The sequence below is a fragment of the Saccopteryx leptura genome, chromosome 7 (genome assembly GCF_036850995.1).
Source record: "Saccopteryx leptura isolate mSacLep1 chromosome 7, mSacLep1_pri_phased_curated, whole genome shotgun sequence".
Classification (NCBI taxonomy): Eukaryota; Metazoa; Chordata; class Mammalia; order Chiroptera; family Emballonuridae; genus Saccopteryx; species Saccopteryx leptura.
This window is the reverse complement of record NC_089509.1, coordinates 64,770,406-64,790,227: the sequence shown is the minus strand read 5'-3', so window position 1 is coordinate 64,790,227 and position 19,822 is coordinate 64,770,406. Positions and strand designations below refer to the sequence as shown.

At 40.4% G+C, this 19,822-nt stretch overlaps 1 protein-coding gene across 1 annotated transcript in view; it reads left to right on the top strand.

Moving 5' to 3' along the window:
* TTN (titin) overlaps window positions 1–19,822 on the top strand; it is a 284,284-nt gene that overhangs the window by 214,006 nt on the left and 50,456 nt on the right. The window contains exons 245-275 of the mRNA XM_066346291.1: window positions 267–569; window positions 1,107–1,409; window positions 1,511–1,792; window positions 1,894–2,193; window positions 2,289–2,591; window positions 2,687–2,995; window positions 3,111–3,392; window positions 3,513–3,812; window positions 3,899–4,192; window positions 4,280–7,246; window positions 7,564–7,884; window positions 7,985–8,269; window positions 8,367–8,666; window positions 8,960–9,262; window positions 10,510–10,785; window positions 10,871–11,170; window positions 11,278–11,580; window positions 11,754–12,053; window positions 12,531–12,818; window positions 13,182–13,478; window positions 13,569–13,871; window positions 13,972–14,277; window positions 15,180–15,467; window positions 15,561–15,851; window positions 15,950–16,237; window positions 16,844–17,431; window positions 17,523–17,627; window positions 18,115–18,312; window positions 18,404–18,700; window positions 18,789–19,376; window positions 19,467–19,769. Of these exons, the coding sequence (XP_066202388.1) occupies window positions 267–569; window positions 1,107–1,409; window positions 1,511–1,792; window positions 1,894–2,193; window positions 2,289–2,591; window positions 2,687–2,995; window positions 3,111–3,392; window positions 3,513–3,812; window positions 3,899–4,192; window positions 4,280–7,246; window positions 7,564–7,884; window positions 7,985–8,269; window positions 8,367–8,666; window positions 8,960–9,262; window positions 10,510–10,785; window positions 10,871–11,170; window positions 11,278–11,580; window positions 11,754–12,053; window positions 12,531–12,818; window positions 13,182–13,478; window positions 13,569–13,871; window positions 13,972–14,277; window positions 15,180–15,467; window positions 15,561–15,851; window positions 15,950–16,237; window positions 16,844–17,431; window positions 17,523–17,627; window positions 18,115–18,312; window positions 18,404–18,700; window positions 18,789–19,376; window positions 19,467–19,769 (12,171 nt within the window). The remainder of the gene's footprint in view (window positions 1–266; window positions 570–1,106; window positions 1,410–1,510; window positions 1,793–1,893; window positions 2,194–2,288; window positions 2,592–2,686; window positions 2,996–3,110; window positions 3,393–3,512; window positions 3,813–3,898; window positions 4,193–4,279; window positions 7,247–7,563; window positions 7,885–7,984; window positions 8,270–8,366; window positions 8,667–8,959; window positions 9,263–10,509; window positions 10,786–10,870; window positions 11,171–11,277; window positions 11,581–11,753; window positions 12,054–12,530; window positions 12,819–13,181; window positions 13,479–13,568; window positions 13,872–13,971; window positions 14,278–15,179; window positions 15,468–15,560; window positions 15,852–15,949; window positions 16,238–16,843; window positions 17,432–17,522; window positions 17,628–18,114; window positions 18,313–18,403; window positions 18,701–18,788; window positions 19,377–19,466; window positions 19,770–19,822) is intronic.

Sequence of the window (19,822 nt, the reverse complement as noted above, 5' to 3'; positions counted from 1 at the left end):
AACTCACAAATTACTAACAGAAAGAAAACAATTCCTCTTCCTTCAGCTTCTACTGAAACAGTAGAACCCGTAACAGTTGCAAATCTACTTTATCTAAATATATGGGTGAAAATAGATACCAAGGGGAGGAAAACCAACTCAATAAACACAAAATCTTATTTTTTTCATAACAACATTTTTGTCCCTTTTAAAAACAGAGGATAACAAATATTGAGCCCTATAGTTCATTGAAGAAAGACCTAGAAATCTTTTCCTCTGATTTTCAGATGTGCCAGGTCCTGTTGGAACACCATTCCTGTCCGACAACCTGACCAATGACTCCTGCAAACTGACGTGGTTTTCTCCACAAGATGATGGAGGTTCTCCAATCACCAATTATGTCATTCAAAAACGGGAAGCTGACCGCAGGGCATGGACCCCAGTGACATATACAGTTACCCGACAAAATGCTACTGTCCAGGGTCTCATTCAAGGAAAAGCCTACTTTTTCCGAATTGCGGCTGAAAATAGTATTGGCATAGGCCCATTTGTTGAAACAACAAGTGAAATTGTCATCAGAGATCCGATAAGTGAGTACAAGTTAAAACAATTTCATTCTTAATCACTTCTTCACTCAATTAATTTAAAAAACTAGGGTGAGAAAGTATGTCTATAAATGCCAAACATTTTGTTCATTTGATAAGCATCCATTAGGCAAACACTCAATATCTGATGTTGGTAGTATTTGAATGTGTTTGTAAAAAAAGATTATGGGAACATATCTGAATCTTCAAATCCTGCCATATATACTACATTGATTATTTTTTTAATTCCCATTTAACAGCATAAATATGAAATGTTTCCTAACTCTAATACTATGAAGTCTGGAGAACTTTCCTAAATTATTCAGCCTCAGTGAACCTCTATTTCCTCATCTGTCAGAGGAAATTAGCTTTTATTAGGTCCTTTTTAGCTCTAATGATCCTATGATGAGACTTCTTTTGTTACTTTTCAAAGCAGATAGTTGAATGTTGAAATGGAACCCTGAGAAAGAATTACTTACTACATTTTACTATATTCTTAACATGACATTTTTTTTCACCGTAATTCCATGCTTACACTTGCAGCTGTACCAGAGCGTCCTGAAGACCTGGAAGTCAAAGAAGTTACTAAAGATTCTGTTACTCTGACTTGGAACCCTCCAAAGTATGATGGTGGATCAGAAATTATTAATTATGTCCTAGAAAGTCGTCTCATTGGAACTGAGAAGTTCCACAAAGTTACACAGGACAACTTACTTAGCCGAAAATACACTGTTAAAGGCTTAAAAGAAGGGGATACCTATGAGTACCGTGTCAGTGCCGTCAATATTGTTGGACAAGGCAAGCCATCATTTTGCACCAAGCCAATCACTTGCAAGGATGAACTGGGTATGTGTCCAACTCAGTTTATGCTTTGAAAACTTGTACATGTATAGATTTACCATAAAACATCAGTAAAACTGACCTGCCTTTATCATTATAAATTTTAGCTCCGCCGTCACTTGACCTTGACTTCAGAGATAAGATCACAATTCGAGTTGGTGAAGCTTTTGCCCTCACCGGCCGTTATTCAGGCAAACCAAAGCCTAAGGTTTCGTGGTTCAAAGATGAAGCTGATGTGCTGGAGGATGATCGCACTCATATAAAGACCACTCCGACAACACTTGCTCTAGAGAAGATCAAGGCCAAACGTTCAGACTCTGGCAAATACTGTGTGGTTGTGGAAAATAGTACAGGCTCTAGGAAAGGTTTCTGTCAAGTTAATGTTGTTGGTAAGTATTATTTAGAAAGAAGAATAGATATTGTGTTATTTCCAAAACAGAAATGGAAATAGCGTTTTTGTGCCGTGATTTTTTTTTTTTTTTCGCTGCAGACCGTCCTGGACCACCAGTAGGACCGGTTAAATTTGACGAGGTAACCAAAGAGTACATGGTTATCTCTTGGAAGCCACCTTTAGATGACGGAGGCAGTGAAATTACCAATTATGTTATTGAGAAGAAGGAAGTTGGCAAGGATGTTTGGATGCCTGTGACATCTGCATGTGCTAAAACAACATTCAAAGTTTCTAAACTGCTTGAAGGAAAAGACTATATTTTCCGGATAAATGCTGAAAATCTGTATGGAATAAGTGATCCATTGGTGTCTGATTCAATGAAAGCCAAAGATCGTTTTAGTATGCATTACATTTCATTTCTGTGATTCAATATTTGATGTTGTTAACAGAAAGAACACTAAATTTCTAACGCATCCTGCTACTGTTTGTTATAGGGGTTCCTGACGCACCTGAACAGCCAGTTGTTACAGAAGTTACCAAAGACTCTGCATTAGTAACCTGGAACAAGCCAAATGACGGAGGAAAGCCCATAACGAACTACATTCTAGAAAAGAGAGAAACTATGTCTAAACGATGGGTTAGAGTTACCAAAGAGCCGATCCACCCATACACTAAATTTAAGGTTCCTGATCTTCTGGAAGGGTGTCAATATGAATTCCGGGTGTCTGCAGAAAATGAAATTGGTATTGGAGATCCAAGCCCACCGTCCAAACCAATCTTTGCTAAAGATCCAATTGGTATCATATTAAAATATTCATTCAGTTCTCAAATTATCCAATTTTGTTTTCAGGTATATTCTAACACTTTTTAACTTTTTCCTTTTATTATGTAGCTAAACCAAGTCCACCTGTTAATCCTGAAGCAATAGATACAACATGTAATTCAGTTGACCTAACATGGCAGCCACCACGTCATGATGGTGGGAGCAAAATTCTGGGTTATATTGTTGAGTACCAGAAAGTTGGAGATGAAGAATGGAGAAGAGCCAATCATACTCCTGAATCATGTCCTGAAACTAAATATAAAGTCACTGGTCTTCGGGATGGTCAGTCCTATAAGTTCAGAGTGCTAGCAGTCAATGAAGCTGGTGAATCGGACCCAGCTCATGTTCCTGAACCTGTACTGGTAAAAGACAGACTTGGTGAGTAAAATGCTCTCAGCTGCATTTTCAAGGAAAATAGGTGTCACATTGTACATGTTTATTTGTTAAATACAGTAGCAAGTCAATCCTAAAAGTATTGTTTTCTTTATTCTAGAACCCCCTGAGTTGATTCTTGATGCCAACATGGCAAGAGAACAACACATAAAGGTTGGTGATACTCTAAGACTTAGTGCCATCATCAAAGGAGTGCCATTCCCAAAAGTAACTTGGAAAAAAGAGGACAGAGAGGCTCCAACTAAAGCAAGAATTGATGTTACTCCAGTTGGTAGCAAGCTTGAAATTCGTAATGCTGCCCATGAAGATGGTGGAATTTATTCCTTAACAGTGGAGAATCCAGCCGGTTCAAAAACTGTCTCAGTAAAAGTAGTCGTATTAGGTAAGAATGTTAATACTTCCAGTGTTTTTGATGTCATAACAAATTAAAAGTAAATTGTGATACATTTTGAGTTCTTATCTGGATTAAGTCACATATAACTACATTTTTAACACTTTTCAGATAAGCCTGGGCCGCCTCGAGATCTGGAAGTCAGTGAAATTAGGAAAGATTCTTGCTATCTTACCTGGAAGGAACCGCTGGATGATGGTGGTTCTGTTGTTACAAATTATGTGGTTGAGAGGAGAGATGTTGCCAGTGCCCAGTGGTCACCTGTCTCAACTACATCAAAGAAAAAGAGTCACTGGGCTAAACATCTTAATGAAGGCTATCAGTATCTCTTCCGAGTAGCTGCTGAGAACCAGTATGGCCGTGGTCCTTTTGTTGAAACACCTAAACCCATCAAGGCTCTGGATCCTCTACGTAAGTTGCTTTCTCAAAATACAAAAGTATTGTTTGACTGTTTTTGAGAATACCATTTATTCATCCTAAGTTCTTCTTTTGAAAAGATCCCCCAGGACCACCCAAGGACCTACATCATGTAGATGTTGACAAGACTGAAGTATCCCTTGTTTGGAATAAGCCAGATCGTGATGGTGGTTCTCCAATCACTGGATATTTGGTGGAATATCAAGAGGAAGGAACCCAAGACTGGATTAAGTTCAAGACTGTGACAGACTTAGCATGTGTTGTTACTGGACTACAACAAGGAAAGATCTATAGATTCCGTGTAAAAGCTGAAAATATTGTGGGTCTTAGTCTCCCTGACACAACTATTCCAATAGAATGTCAAGAAAAACTAGGTGATTTTTGGATTGGCATTATTTTGTTTCTTTTTAAAACTCATATTATAAAAAAAAAAATCTAATTTCCTTATGTTTACTTTTTAGTGCCGCCATCTGTAGAGCTGGATGTAAAATTAATCGAGGGTCTTGTGGTAAAAGCTGGAACTACAGTCAGATTTCCGGCCATTATAAAAGGTGTACCCGTTCCTACCGCAAAGTGGACAACCGATGGGAGTGAGATTACAACAGATGAACATTTCACAGTTGAAACTGACAGCTTCTCATCAGTACTTACCATTAAGAACTGCTTAAGAAAAGACACTGGGGAATACCAAATCACAGTTTCCAATGCAGCGGGCAGCAAAACAGTAGCTGTACATCTTACTGTCCTTGATGTTCCTGGTCCACCAACAGGGCCTATTGATATTCTGGATATTACCCCTGAATATATGACTATCGCATGGCAGCCACCTAAGGATGATGGAGGAAGCCCTGTGATAAATTATATTGTTGAGAAAAAAGATACAAGAAAAGAAACATGGGGTGTTGTCTCTTCAGGAGGCAGTAAGACAAAGCTGAAAGTCCCACATCTGCATAAGGGCTGCGAATATGTTTTCCGAGTTAGTGCAGAGAATAAGATGGGTGTTGGTCCTCCCCTTGACTCCATACCTACTATTGCTAAGCATAAATTTAATCCTCCATCACCTCCTGGTAAACCAGTGGTTACTGACATTACTGAAAATGCTGCAACAGTGTCCTGGACTCTACCAAAATCTGATGGTGGCAGTCCAATAATTGGTTACTATGTGGAACGTCGAGAAATAACAGGCAAATGGGTGAGGGTCAACAAAACACCAATAGCGGACCTGAGGTTTAGAGTGACGGGACTTTATGATGGAAATACATATGAGTTCAGGGTTTTTGCTGAAAATCTTGCAGGACTAAGCAATCCATCCCCAAGTTCTGACCCAATAAAAGCTTGCCGGCCCATCAAACCACCTGGACCACCTATTAATCCAAAACTGAAAGACAAGAGCAAAGAATCAGCTGACTTGGTGTGGACAAAGCCTCTCAGTGATGGTGGTAGCCCCATTCTAGGCTATGTAGTGGAATGTCAGAAAGCTGGTACAACCCAGTGGAACAGGATTAATAAAGATGAACTCATCAGGCAATGTGCCTATAGGGTACCTGGGCTAATTGAAGGAAATGAGTACAGATTTCGTATAAAGGCAGCCAATATTGTGGGAGAAGGAGAGCCAAGAGAACTAGCAGAATCTGTGATTGCAAAAGACATCCTTCATCCTCCAGAAGTGGAACTTGATGTTACTTGCCGTGATGTTATTACCGTTAGAGTGGGCCAAACAATACGTATTCTTGCTCGAGTCAAAGGCAGACCTGAACCAGACATAACTTGGTCCAAAGAAGGCAAAGTGTTGGTCCAAGAAAAGCGTATTGACATAACTCATGATCTACCTCGTGTGGAGTTACAGATTAAAGAAGCTGTTAGAGCTGATCATGGCAAGTACATCATTTCGGCTAAGAACAGCAGTGGACATGCCCAAGGTTCCGCTATTGTTAATGTCCTTGACAGACCTGGGCCTTGCCAGAATTTAAGGGTTAGCAATGTAAACAAAGAGAACTGCACAATTTCTTGGGAAAACCCACTAGATAATGGTGGCACAGAGATAACAAATTTCATAGTGGAATATCGCAAGCCAAACCAGAAAGGCTGGTCAATTGTTGCTTCCGATGTCACTAAGCGACTAATCAAAGCCAACCTATTAGCCAACAATGAATACTATTTTCGAGTTTGCGCAGAGAATAAAGTAGGTGTTGGGCCAACCATTGAAACAAAAACTCCAATTCTGGCTATTAACCCAATTGATAGACCAGGTGAGCCTGAAAACCTTCATATTGCAGATAAAGGAAAGACCTTTGTCTATCTAAAGTGGCGACGGCCTGATTATGATGGTGGCAGTCCAAACCTGTCATATCATGTTGAGAGGAGGCTGAAGGGTTCTGCTGACTGGGAAAGAGTACACAAAGGAAGCATTAAAGAAACTCACTACATGGTTGACAGATGTGTTGAAAACCAGATTTATGAGTTCAGAGTCCAAACGAAGAATGAAGGTGGGGAAAGTGACTGGGTGAAGACAGAAGAAGTTGTTGTGAAAGAAGATTTGCAGAAACCAGTCCTTGATCTGAAATTGAGTGGTGTGCTAACTGTTAAAGCAGGGGACACCATTAGACTTGAGGCAGGTGTTAGAGGCAAGCCATTCCCAGAAGTTTCATGGACCAAGGACAAAGATGCTACAGACTTAACAAGATCCCCACGGGTCAAGATTGACACCAGTTTTGAGACATCTAAATTTTCTCTTACTAAAGCAAAGCGAAGTGACGGTGGTAAATACGTCATCACAGCAACCAACACAGCTGGCAGTTTTGTGGCCTATGCCACTGTCAATGTTTTAGATAAGCCCGGTCCTGTAAGAAATCTGAAAATTTCTGATGTGTCCAGTGATAGGTGTACTATTCGCTGGGATCCACCAGAGGATGATGGTGGCTGTGAAATCCAAAATTATATTCTAGAAAAATGTGAGAGCAAGCGAATGGTTTGGTCTACCTATTCTGCTAATGTGTTAACACCCAGTGCTACAGTAACACGTCTCATAGAAGGAAATGAGTATATTTTCAGAGTCCGTGCAGAAAATAAAATAGGCACAGGGCCTCCAACAGAAAGTAAGCCAGTCATTGCAAAAACCAAATTTGATAGACCTGGTCGCCCTGACCCCCCAGATATCACTAAAGTAAGCAAAGAAGAAATGACTGTGGTTTGGAAACCACCTGAATATGATGGTGGAAAGTCCATCACAGGATACTTTTTGGAGAAAAAGGAAAGACTGTCTACACGATGGGTCCCTGTTAACAAGAGTGCAATCCCTGAGAGACGCTTGAAAGTACAGAATCTCTTCCCAGGACATGAATATCAGTTCCGTGTCAAGGCAGAAAATGAAATTGGAATTGGAGAACCATCCTTGCCATCAAGACCAGTCGTGGCAAAAGACCCCATAGGTAGGATACTCTTGCTTTTTCTGATATTATGCCAACCCTTAATCTCAAGTACAGAGTTGTTAGACAAATAAATTAAATCTGTAACATCAAAACTTTATTTTATCCAATATTTTTAGAAGTAGATTTTTTACCAAATCACCTAAAATGTACAGACAAGGGTAGATCCTAATTTCATGAAAGAAAATAAAGAGTACTCAGTAATTGGATAGTGAAAAGCCTATCTTTCATTGAGAATAGACCATATAAAATTACGCATTAAAGTATCACTAGCAGTAGTTAACCATGTATAAATTTGTTCTTACATAATTTTTTTTCAGAACCACCTGGCCCACCAACCAATCTCAAAGTGGTTGACACAACCAGAAATTCCATAACTCTTGCATGGGGAAAACCAGTGTACGATGGTGGTGCACCGATAATAGGATACGTTGTGGAAATGAGACCCAAAAAACCAGATACATCACCTGATGAAGGCTGGAAAAGGTGCAATGCTGCAGCACAACTTGTTCGCATGGAATTCACTGCTACCAGTTTGGATGAAAACCAGGAATATGAATTCAGGGTGTGTGCCCAAAACCAGGTTGGCATTGGGCGCCCTGCAGAATTAAAAGATGCCGTTAAACCTAAAGAAATCTTAGGTGAGGCCCTATTTTATCACTTCATTCATTCATACTTGACTTTTCATATGATTTCCCCACATTCTATAAAGTCAGCTAATGGCTTTCACATCATTTGCAGAACCTCCGGAGATTGATTTGGATGCCAGCATGAGAAAACTGGTCACAGTGAGAGCAGGATGCCCAATTCGACTGTTTGCCATAGTGAGAGGGCGACCAGCTCCTAAGGTCACTTGGCGAAAAGTGGGTATTGATAATGTGGTCAGAAAAGGACAAGTTGATATGGTTGATACTATGGCCTTCCTTGTCATCCCCAATTCTACTCGTGATGACTCAGGAAAATATTCCTTGACACTTGTGAACCCAGCTGGAGAAAAGGCGGTGTTCGTGAATGTCAGAGTATTAGGTGAGCTACTCAGAAGCTACTTCCTCCCCTTCACAAATGCGTTAGTTTAAAAGGAGGCTAAGGAGACACGTATATCTGATTTTGTGGTTCTTTACAGATACTCCTGGGCCTGTGGCTGACTTAAAGGTTTCGGATGTCACTAAAACATCATGCCACATTTCCTGGGCCCCTCCTGAGAACGATGGTGGGAGCCAAGTGACACATTATATTGTGGAGAAACGTGAGGCAGAGAGAAAGACGTGGTCAACAGTTACCCCAGAAGTGAAGAAAACCAGCTTCCAAGTCACCAACCTTGTCCCTGGGAACGAGTATTTCTTCAGAGTAACTGCTGTCAACGAGTATGGCCCCGGCGTCCCGACAGACATCCCCAAACCAGTGCTTGCATCAGATCCTCTAAGTGAGTAATAGCCTTTCTTCCTCTTTTCAACTCCAGCCCCTACTTTTTAGCAAGGTCAAGACACCGTGACATTTTGATCGCCCGCTGAAAGAGCTTTCATTTGTAGAAACCCAAACGGTACAAATAAATATTTAACTCGCTGCTTAACTCATCTTCTAATATTTACTTTCAACATACCCAACAACATTTTCCATATATTTTGAAGCAAGTGGCACAGTGAACACTTAAGAATATTAAGAAATAGATTTGGTTGGGTGACCTGAACAGTTTTCTAAATCACGTTTTTCTTCTAGGTGAACCGGATCCTCCAAAGAAACTAGAAGTTACTGAAATGACAAAGAACAGTGCCACACTGGCCTGGTTACCTCCCTTGCGTGACGGGGGTGCTAAAATTGATGGCTATATCATAAGTTACAGAGAGGAGGAGCGGCCTGCAGATGAGTGGACAGAGTACTCAGTGGTTAAAGATCTCAGCCTTGTTGTTACTGGCCTAAAGGAAGGAAAGAAATACAAATTCAGAGTAGCAGCTAGAAATGCAGTTGGAGTCAGTTTGCCAAGAGAAGCAGAAGGAGTGTATGAAGCCAAAGAACAGCTGTGTAAGTTATCATTATCTCATTCATTTTTGAAACTTTTCCAACGATTTAAGAGAGAGGGAGCAGAAAGGGGGTGGGGGAGGAGAGAGAGAAAAAGAGAGAAAAGCATCAACTCATTCCACTTCGTTGTTTCGTTTAGTTGTGTATTCATTGATTGCTTCTCATGCATGACCTGACCGGGGTTAAAACCCACACCCTCAGCACACCAGGACAGCACTTTATCCAATGAGCCACCCAGCTAGGCCTTCGTTGTCTCATTTTTATCATGTGATAAAGTTTACTAAAATTTTTCTTTCACATGTAGATATTTTTCCCTGAAGAATATAGTTCCAGAAATACTTAAATAATAGTAGAGAAGAGTAGCTTTGAAACAGTTGAGCTCACAACACATCATAAATAAACTTTCACTCGTGACACAGTACCTACATTTTTACTACAATACAATATATATATAAGGTCTACCAGAAAGTTCTGTCCATTTTTGGAATAAAACAAAATACAAATTTTTCTTACCGTCAATAAACTTTATTAAATAATATAATTTCTATTATTATTAATGATTTTTTGCCAGTGTGAGGGCAATTTGTATATCCCATTTTTGAAAAATGTCTTATCTTTTGATGTGAAAAATTGAACCAGTGCTTGTTTGATATCTTCTTCATTTTTGAATTTTTTGCCCTTCAAAAAATTTTGTAAGGACAAAAACCAGTGATAGTCAGAGGGTGCTAAGTCTGGGGAATATGGTGGATGCGACAGACATGCTTCTGTAGCATTTCTTCCTTGTTGAAATTTGTAAAAATTACAGTGGCGTAAATGAACTTTATCAGTAGCCATGGGTACACTATCGCTTCACACATAAGACTAACGTGAATCAACTTTGTTTTAGTTAATTTGCTACATCAGTATGTATACATTAAGTGATAAAAATAGAGAGGCACACATGCGCCAAATAAGCATGTGCTTACATGTAGAAACTTGTTGTGATAGAAACGGCCAGAACTTTCCAGTAGACTTTATATATAACTAAAAAAATTATTCTTGAAACAACCCCTCTCTTTCTTCGACATGCCAGGCTCATATTTTCTATTCAATTAAATCTCATTTTTTAAAGAAAATATTAGCTTTCATGATAACATTAAATTGAATCTACTAATGAGCTGAGACCCACAATTTGAAAAACACTAGTGTAGTTCCCCACCAGAGGAAAATAACGCCCCCACAAAATTAACATATTTTTATTTTCCTTTTAGTGCCACCAAAGGTCCTTATGCCAGAGCAAATTATTATTAAAGCTGGAAAGAAACTCCGAGTTGAAGCCCATGTGTACGGAAAGCCTCATCCAATCTGTAAATGGAAAAAAGGAGAAGATGCAGTTGTCACATCCAGCCACCTGGCGGTGCATAAAACAGAGACTTCTTCAATTCTGATCATAAAAGATGTGACTAGGAATGACAGTGGTTTCTATAGCCTCACTGCAGAGAACAGTTCTGGGATAGACACTCAGAAAGTCAGAGTTATTGTCATGGGTAAGTTAAGTGTTAGACCAATGAACATCTAAATAGGAAGATCAGAATCATATTCCTTATATGTCTTTCTTCTTGGTTCACACAGATGCTCCTGGGCCCCCTCAGCCTCCATTTGACATTTCTGACATAGACGCCGATGCTTGCTCCCTGTCGTGGCACATCCCTCTGGAGGATGGAGGCAGTAACATCACCAATTACATAGTGGAGAAGTGTGATGTCAGCCGAGGGGATTGGGTGACAGCTTTAGCTTCAGTGACAAAAACTTCCTGCAGAGTTGGGAAACTGATCCCAGGCCAGGAGTATATCTTCCGGGTCCGTGCTGAAAATCGTTTTGGCATTTCAGAGCCTCTCACATCTCCAAAGATGCTGGCTAAGTTCCCATTTGGTATGTTTCTTTCAGGAAAAACAAAAACAAAAAACAAAAACCCTTTGTTTTCTTTCTAGTCTGTTACTTAAGGGAGAAACTGAGATTTCCCTTGTCTTCATCTCCAGATGTTCCTAGTGAACCGAAGAATGCACGAATCACTAAAGTCAACAAAGACTGCATATTTGTGGCTTGGGACAGACCAGATAGTGATGGAGGGAGCCCCATTACCGGTTACCTGATTGAACGCAAAGAAAGAAACAGTTTGCTCTGGGTGAAAGCTAATGATACTCCTGTCCGGTCAACTGAATATCCCTGCGTCGGCCTCGTGGAAGGTCTTGAATACTCATTCAGAATCTATGCCCTGAACAAAGCTGGATCCAGCCCACCCAGCAAACCAACAGAATATGTAACTGCAAGAATGCCCGTTGGTGAGTTTTTATTATTATTATTTTTTAGTATGGTGGGAGGCACATTTAAATCTTGGAGACCCTGAAAATTACTACTTCCATTCAGAAATGCATTCTGGGTGATCATGTGAAATATGGATATTTAAAACTTTTTCTATTATGATAAACACTGAGACTACCATTTTTTGTTTTAGATCCTCCTGGAAAGCCTGAAGTTATTGATGTTTCCAAGAGTACTGTTTCCCTCATCTGGGCTCGTCCAAAGCATGATGGAGGCAGCAAAATTATTGGCTATTTCATAGAAGCTTGCAAACTTCCTGGTGATAAGTGGGTACGGTGCAATACTACACCTCACCAGATTCCCCAGGAAGAGTACACAGCCACGGACTTAGAAGAGAATGCTCAGTATCAATTCAGAGCAATCGCCAAGACAGCAGTAAATATCAGCCAGCCTTCTGAACCTTCTGATCCAGTGACCATCCTCGCAGAGAATGGTAAGATTCTGTTGAGCGCCATAGGCAAAGGTGGACAGCACTTATAATGATAATTCTCCTTTAAAAAAATGTAAATCTACATCTGTGGGAAAAAAACAAGTAAAAGCTTAATATCATGTTAAACTAAAAAAGCAGGATATAAAACTGCGAGCACTGTATGATTTCAACCATACATTTGCACAGAAAGATGACAAAGAAATGCACCAAAATGATGACAATGAAAATTTAAGGATGTTGGAATTATGGGCGATCTTTACTTTTTCTTTACACTTTCAGCATTAACAAATTTCTGCATTAAACCTGGTATTTCACTTATAATGAATATATTACTTCTAAAAATTCTGTCTCCTAAAAAAAACTAAATAAATAAAATAAAATTTCTATCTTGAAAGACAAAGAGCATATGAATCTTCTGCTTTTATTAATAAGGTATATAATGTAGCTTTGCATGTTTTAAATCATTTTATTCCTTTCCAGTTCCTCCCAGGATAGACCTGAGTTTGGCTATGAAATCTTTGCTCACTGTCAAGGCTGGATCTAACGTTTGCCTGGATGCTACTGTTTTTGGGAAACCAACACCAACTGTCTCTTGGAAGAAGGAAGGCACGCTCCTAAAACCAGCAGAAGGCATAAAAATAGCCAGGAAGCGGAACCTGTGTACCCTGGAGCTGTTCAGCGTGAACCGGAAGGACTCGGGAGACTATACCATTACTGCTGAAAATTCAAGTGGTTCCAAATCAGCCACCATTAAGCTTAAAGTGTTAGGTAACGAAAGGCCTTAATTAGAATCTCATACTTTATTTGGGCTAATGTGATACAATAGAATTTACAGAATAATAATGAGAAAAGATGCATAGCCTGATGTATATTATATAATCACAAAATTATTCCCATCATAGAACAGTAGCATTCTAAAGTTGAAAAGAGCATTAGAGATTCCATATTCCAGTTATGTAATTTTATGTGTGCAGAAATTGAGATTTTAGAAAACTAAGTGACTTCTAAAGTCATACAAGAAGTTAATGACAATATAAAGACTGCAACCCACGTTTCCAGACCTTCCTTCTATGCATTCCCCATTTCACATATGTTAGAGAAAGACTTCACTTCTCGCTCTTGTTCTTTCAGATAAGCCAGGTCCTCCAGCATCTGTTAAAATCAACAAGATGTATTCAGACCGTGCAATGCTTTCTTGGGAACCTCCTCTTGAAGATGGAGGCTCAGAAATCACCAACTATATTGTTGACAAGCGTGAAACGAGCAGACCCAACTGGGCACAGGTTTCTGCTAATGTGCCCATCACTAGCTGCACCGTGGAAAAACTGATAGAGGGCCATGAGTATCAGTTTCGAATTTGTGCTGAAAATAAATACGGAGTGGGTGATCCAATCTTCACTGAACCAGCAATTGCTAAAAACCCATATGGTAGGAACATTTTCCTGTGGTATTTTTCATTTGGCTTGTTAAATATTACCTTTTAGATGGGGATATTAACCTTTTCAATCATTCTTGCAGACCCACCCGGACGCTGTGATCCTCCTGTTATTAGCAACATAACCAGAGAGCATATGACGGTAAGCTGGAAACCACCAGCAGATGACGGCGGCTCGACCATCACTGGCTATTTGGTTGAAAAACGAGAAACCCAGGCGGTTAACTGGACTAAAGTCAACAGAAAACCTGTTATAGAAAGAACTATAAAAGCAACAGGTCTCCAAGAAGGCACCGAATACGAATTTCGAGTTACAGCTATAAATAAGGCTGGCCCGGGGAAACCCAGTGATGCATCCAAAGCTGTTTATGCTCGGGATCCACTGTGTAAGTTGTCATGAAAGCATCTCTTATCCTGTGTTAAAATCAACTTTGAACAACCAGGAATGAGGGTTTTGACAATTTTGTTATTTTTATTTATCCTCAGATCCTCCTGGTCCACCAGCTTTTCCTAAAGTATACGATACAACCCATAGCTCTGTGAGTCTCACTTGGGGCAAGCCAGCCTATGATGGCGGCAGCCCTATCATTGGTTACCTCGTTGAAGTAAAGCGAGCTGACTCTCCTAACTGGGTGAGGTGCAATTTACCAGAGAAGCTACAAAAAACCCGCTTTGAGGTGACTGGCCTGATGGAAAACATAGAGTATCAGTTCCGCGTGTATGCCGTTAATAAGGTTGGAATCAGTGACCCCAGTGATGTGCCAGACAACCACTGTCCCAAGGACATCTTAAGTAAGTATTACCAGGAGAAGCACATCGCACGCTCTCATCAGTTGTATTGTAAGAGAGCATGGGGCACTCCCTTGTGAACATTTATCTAATTCCAGGCTTTGGAGTTAGTAACTCTGGGAGTGTATTTTTGGAGAGCTGGGTTGGTGATTTATGATAATGGTATAACAGCCAAATGGAATGTAAGGTGACTTGTGGTTTTGAAAAGCTTTTCATACTTAGATGAGAATTTCAGGTCTAAAAAAGAATATGGAATATAGGAATTGTGTTCTGAGAATAAAGTGATGTTTTTATTAAATAGCTATTTATCATTCTTACAGTTTTTTAAATTCTCTTCTAATTCACACCTTTTCATAGTCTCTCCATCTTAATTTCTTTCTATTCATGTATTGCCCATAAACATTTTTCCCCTTATTTTGAATATTATACCTCATCCCCTGTGTACTTTTATTCCTACAATAAAATAAAGAAAGAGAGTCAGAATATCTAGCAGGGTTATTTCACTGAATGTAGACAAGAGAACCAAGAATGGAAGAGAGGCAAGACTCAATCATCTACTTTTAGACGAGATCGGGCGCGTTCAGGGTGGTATGGCCGTAGACCAATCATCTACTTTTAATATGCAGAGTTTGAGACTATGTAAGATTCATGAGAAGAGGAGGTACAGGTCTGCAGGGAGAACTTGTTTTAGCCTACAGGATACTGGAAACTAGTGAGATCAACAATTGCTACAGAGTGTTGAAATAGTTGCCACAAGTTTTGAGAATTAATATTAAGGACTTTTTAAAGAACAAGAAATCAGTTCTAGAAAAGAAATATGTTTTAGGGGTAATAAGTCCAGACCTTGGAGATACATTTCACCACTAATTTATTTCTTTACCTTTCTTCACCCCAAAATTAAATAGTTCCACCTGAGGGAGAACTTGATGCTGAGTTGAGGAAAACACTCATATTACGTGCTGGAGTTACAATGAGACTCTATGTACCAGTAAAAGGACGTCCACCTCCAAAGATAACTTGGTCTAAACCAAATGTCAATCTAAGAGAAAGAGTTGGACTGGACATAAAGTCAACTGACTTCGACACTTTCTTGCGCTGTGAAAATGTGAACAAGTATGATGCAGGAAAATACATCCTCACTCTGGAGAACAGCTGTGGTAAAAAGGAATATACCATTGTGGTGAAAGTGCTGGGTGAGTCTGTTTGGAAAAAAGAAATCATGTATGTTAAAAATGTAGTTCTATACATTTTTTTTTACATATTTCTTTCTTTTTACCACTTATCAGATACTCCTGGGCCACCCGTCAATGTGACAGTTAAAGAAATATCCAAAGATTCTGCTTATATTACCTGGGACCCTCCCATTATTGATGGTGGTAGCCCCATCATAAACTATGTGGTAGAAAAGCGTGACGCAGAGAGGAAGTCCTGGTCGACAGTGGCAACTGAGTGCCCCAAAACAAGCTTCCGCGTATCTAACTTGGAGGAGGGAAAATCCTACTTTTTCAGGGTGTTTGCTGAAAATGAGTACGGCATTGGTGATCCTGGAGAAACACGCAATGCTGTTAAAGCTTCTGGTGAGTAAATGAGATACTACCCTAACATTTTGAGTGACAGTTTACCTTGAGTGACAGTTTATCTGGAGTTTAGACTTACCATTGTTCCTTTGTTGTAGAAACCCCTGGACCAGTTGTGGACCTGAAAGTGATGTCTGTAACTAAGTCGACTTGTACCATCGGGTGGAAAAAGCCTCGCAGCGATGGTGGAAGTCGAATTATCGGATATGTAGTTGATTTCCTAACTGAAGAAAATAAGTGGCAGCGAGTTATGAAATCATTTAGCTTACAGTATGCTGCAAAAGATTTGATTGAAGGGAAGGAATATACCTTCAGAGTGAGTGCTGAGAATGAAAATGGAGAAGGAACCCCAAGCGAAATCACGGCTGTGGCGAAGGATGATGTTGGTAAGCCTTTAGCCACGTGTCTTCATCTTCCCATTATAATGGGAATAATTGGCAATAATTATTGTCAGCCAAAGTATACTCTTGAGCCCTACTCACTTACTTATATACAAATCCTTTAAAAACATCTAACTGTAGGCCCTGGCCGGTTGGCTCAGCGGTAGAGCGTCAGCCTGGCATGCAGGGGACCCGGGTTCAATTTCTGGCCAGGGCACATAGGAGAAACGCCCATTTGCTTCTAACCACCCCCCCCCTTCCTCTCTGTCTCCCTCTTTCCCTACCGCAGCCAAGGCTCCATTGGAGCAAAGATGGCCCGGGCGCTGGGGATGGCTCCTTGGCCTCTGCCCCAGGTGCTAGAGTGGCTCTGGTCACGGCAGAGTGATGCCCCGGAGGGGCAGAGCGTCACCCCCTGGTGGGCAGAGCATCACCCCTGGTGGGTGTGCCGGGTGGATCCCGGTCGGGCGCATGCGGGAGTCTGTCTGACTGTCTCTCCCCGTTTCCAGCTTCAGAAAAATACAAAAAAACACACACACAAAAAAAAAACATATAACTGTAAAAAAGTTCATTGCCCAGTCTTAAAAGTAACAATTTATCTCTGCTGTTTTACAGTGGCTCCTGACCTTGACTTAAAGGATCTACCTGATCTGTGCTATTTGGCTAAAGAAAATAGCAACTTCCGTCTCAAGATCCCCATAAAAGGCAAGCCAGCTCCATCAGTAACCTGGAAGAAAGGGGAAGATCCTCTAGCAACTGACACAAGAATCAATGTGGAGTCATCTGCAGTTAACACAATTCTCGTAGTACGCGATTGCCAAAAATCCGATGCTGGAAAATACACAATCACGCTGAAAAACGTCGCTGGCACAAAGGAAGGCACTCTCTCTATAAAAGTTGTTGGCAAGCCTGGCATCCCCACTGGACCAATCAGATTTGATGAGGTCACAGCAGAAGCCATAACCTTAAAGTGGGGTCCTCCAAAGGACGACGGAGGTTCTGAAATCACCAATTACATCCTAGAGAAGAGAGATTCCGTAAACAACAAGTGGGTGACGTGTGCCTCAGCTGTCCAGAAAACCACCTTCAGAGTAACCAGACTTCATGAGGGTCTGGAGTATACCTTCAGGGTCAGTGCCGAAAACAAATACGGTGTAGGAGAGGGCCTGAAATCAGAGCCAATTGTTGCTAAACATCCATTTGGTAAGTGTCTCAGTGTCAGAGACAATAAAGCAAAAATTGGTTTTGAGAAAGTTTCTTATTATAAATCTTGCATCATCATATGTTTTCTTAGATGTTCCTGATGCTCCCCCACCTCCCAATATTGTGGATGTCAGACATGATGCGGTGTCTCTAACTTGGACTGACCCCAGGAGAACTGGTGGCTCTCCAATAACAGGTATTTATTTTGCTCTTATCCTACAGATTTTATTTTAATGTTTCTTCTAAATCTTCCTCCCTGAAAACAAGTTGGATATGTGCTCCTTATTTGTGAGGTACTATCTGCACATGCAATATAATGTGTTTTCCTTTCAGTACATCAGCATTCATTACACTGGGCATTAATTTAGCCAAGTAATTAGGCTGATGCTTAATTTCATTGAAAACCTCCTAATATCACTGTTCATAAAGGCTTTCTTGGAGATAACATCTATTTTAGTAAGTCAAAATTTTTCAGCAAAAGGTATAATAAATATATTGATATATATATTCCAAGAGGAAAAAATGGCTTTATGCCTAATTAATATAAGTATAGATATAAGCAAGAATGATTATTTATTCCACATATCCATATATGAATTATTTGAGCAAAAACACATATATTTAAAAATCAGGCTACATTTGTATTGTCTATCTGAACTGACACATCACTGGGTCTCTTGTAGGGTATCATATCGAGTTCAAAGAAAGAAACAGCCTTTTGTGGAAGAGAGCTAACAAGACTCCTATTAGGATGAAAGACTTCCGAGTGACAGGATTAACTGAAGGCCTTGAATATGAATTCCGAGTTATGGCAATCAATTTAGCAGGAGTGGGCAAGCCAAGCCTGCCATCAGAGCCAGTTGTGGCACTGGATCCAATTGGTAAGTCATTATACAAAGAAAAACCCTGGTGCATTTTCTGTGGTGCAAAAAAGATTGGTGTTTGTTTGACTGTTTCTCCCCCATGTTTTAGATCCTCCTGGCAAGCCTGAGGTGATCAGTGTAACAAGGAACTCAGTGACTCTCATTTGGACAGAACCCAAATACAATGGTGGTCATAAGTTGACTGGGTACATAGTGGAGAAGCGGGATCTACCCTCCAAATCTTGGATGAAAGCCAACCATGTTAATGTCCCAGATTGTGCCTTCACTGTAACTGACCTTATTGAGGGTGGAAAATATGAATTCAGAATTAGAGCAAAGAACACAGCGGGTGCTATCAGTGCTCCATCGGAAAGTACCGGAACCATTATTTGCAAGGATGAATATGGTAGGTCTGCTTTACTTTATGTGCACATAAAAACATCAAGTTAGGCCTCCTCCTTTTCTGATGAAAATGTATTATTTTTTCTTTGCAGAGGCACCAACTATTGTCCTTGACCCCACAATAAAAGATGGGCTAACAGTTAAAGCAGGAGATACCATTGTTTTGAATGCCATTAGAATTATTGGCAAACCCCTTCCAAAGTCAAGTTGGTCCAGGGAAGGAAAAGACATGAGACCATCAGATATCATTCAGATTTCTTCCACCCCAACATCTTCCATGCTTGCTGTCAAGTATGCCACTAGAAAGGATGCTGGCGAATACACCATCACTGCTACCAATCCTTTCGGCACGAAGGAGGAACATGTGAAGGTAACAGTTCTCGATGTACCTGGTCCCCCAGGTCCCATTGAAATCAGTAATGTTTCTGCTGAAAAAGCAACACTGACATGGACACCTCCCTTGGAAGATGGCGGCTCACCAATTAAGTCCTATATTCTTGAAAAGAGGGAAACCAGCCGACTCTTGTGGACAGTGGTTGCTGAAGATATTCAGTCTTGCAGGCATGTGGCAACCAAACTTATCCAAGGAAATGAGTACCTCTTCCGGGTCTCCGCTGTAAACCAGTATGGCAAAGGAGAACCGGTACAGTCTGAACCTGTCAAAATGGTAGACAGATTTGGTACGTACAGCATGTGAGGAAATTGATATGGAAATATTTACAGCCGATTTTAAGAAAATAGGATTTCTCATAAATTTACTTTGTTTTCAGGTCCCCCTGGCCCTCCAGAAAAACCAGAGGTATCAAATGTCACTAAAAGCACTGCCACTGTTAGTTGGAAAAGGCCAGCTGATGATGGTGGTAGTGAGATCACAGGATATCATGTAGAAAGGAGAGAAAAGAAAGGCTTGCGATGGGTGAGAGCAACCAAGATGCCAGTTTCCGATCTCAGATGCAAAGTCACAGGACTTCAAGAAGGAAACAGCTACGAATTTCGTGTCAGTGCAGAAAACAAAGCAGGAATTGGTCCACCCAGTGAAGCTTCAAATCTTGTTTTAATGAAAGATGTGGCATGTTAGTATTTACCCTCTTCAACTCATCTTATTTGAGAGTACCAATATTTTATA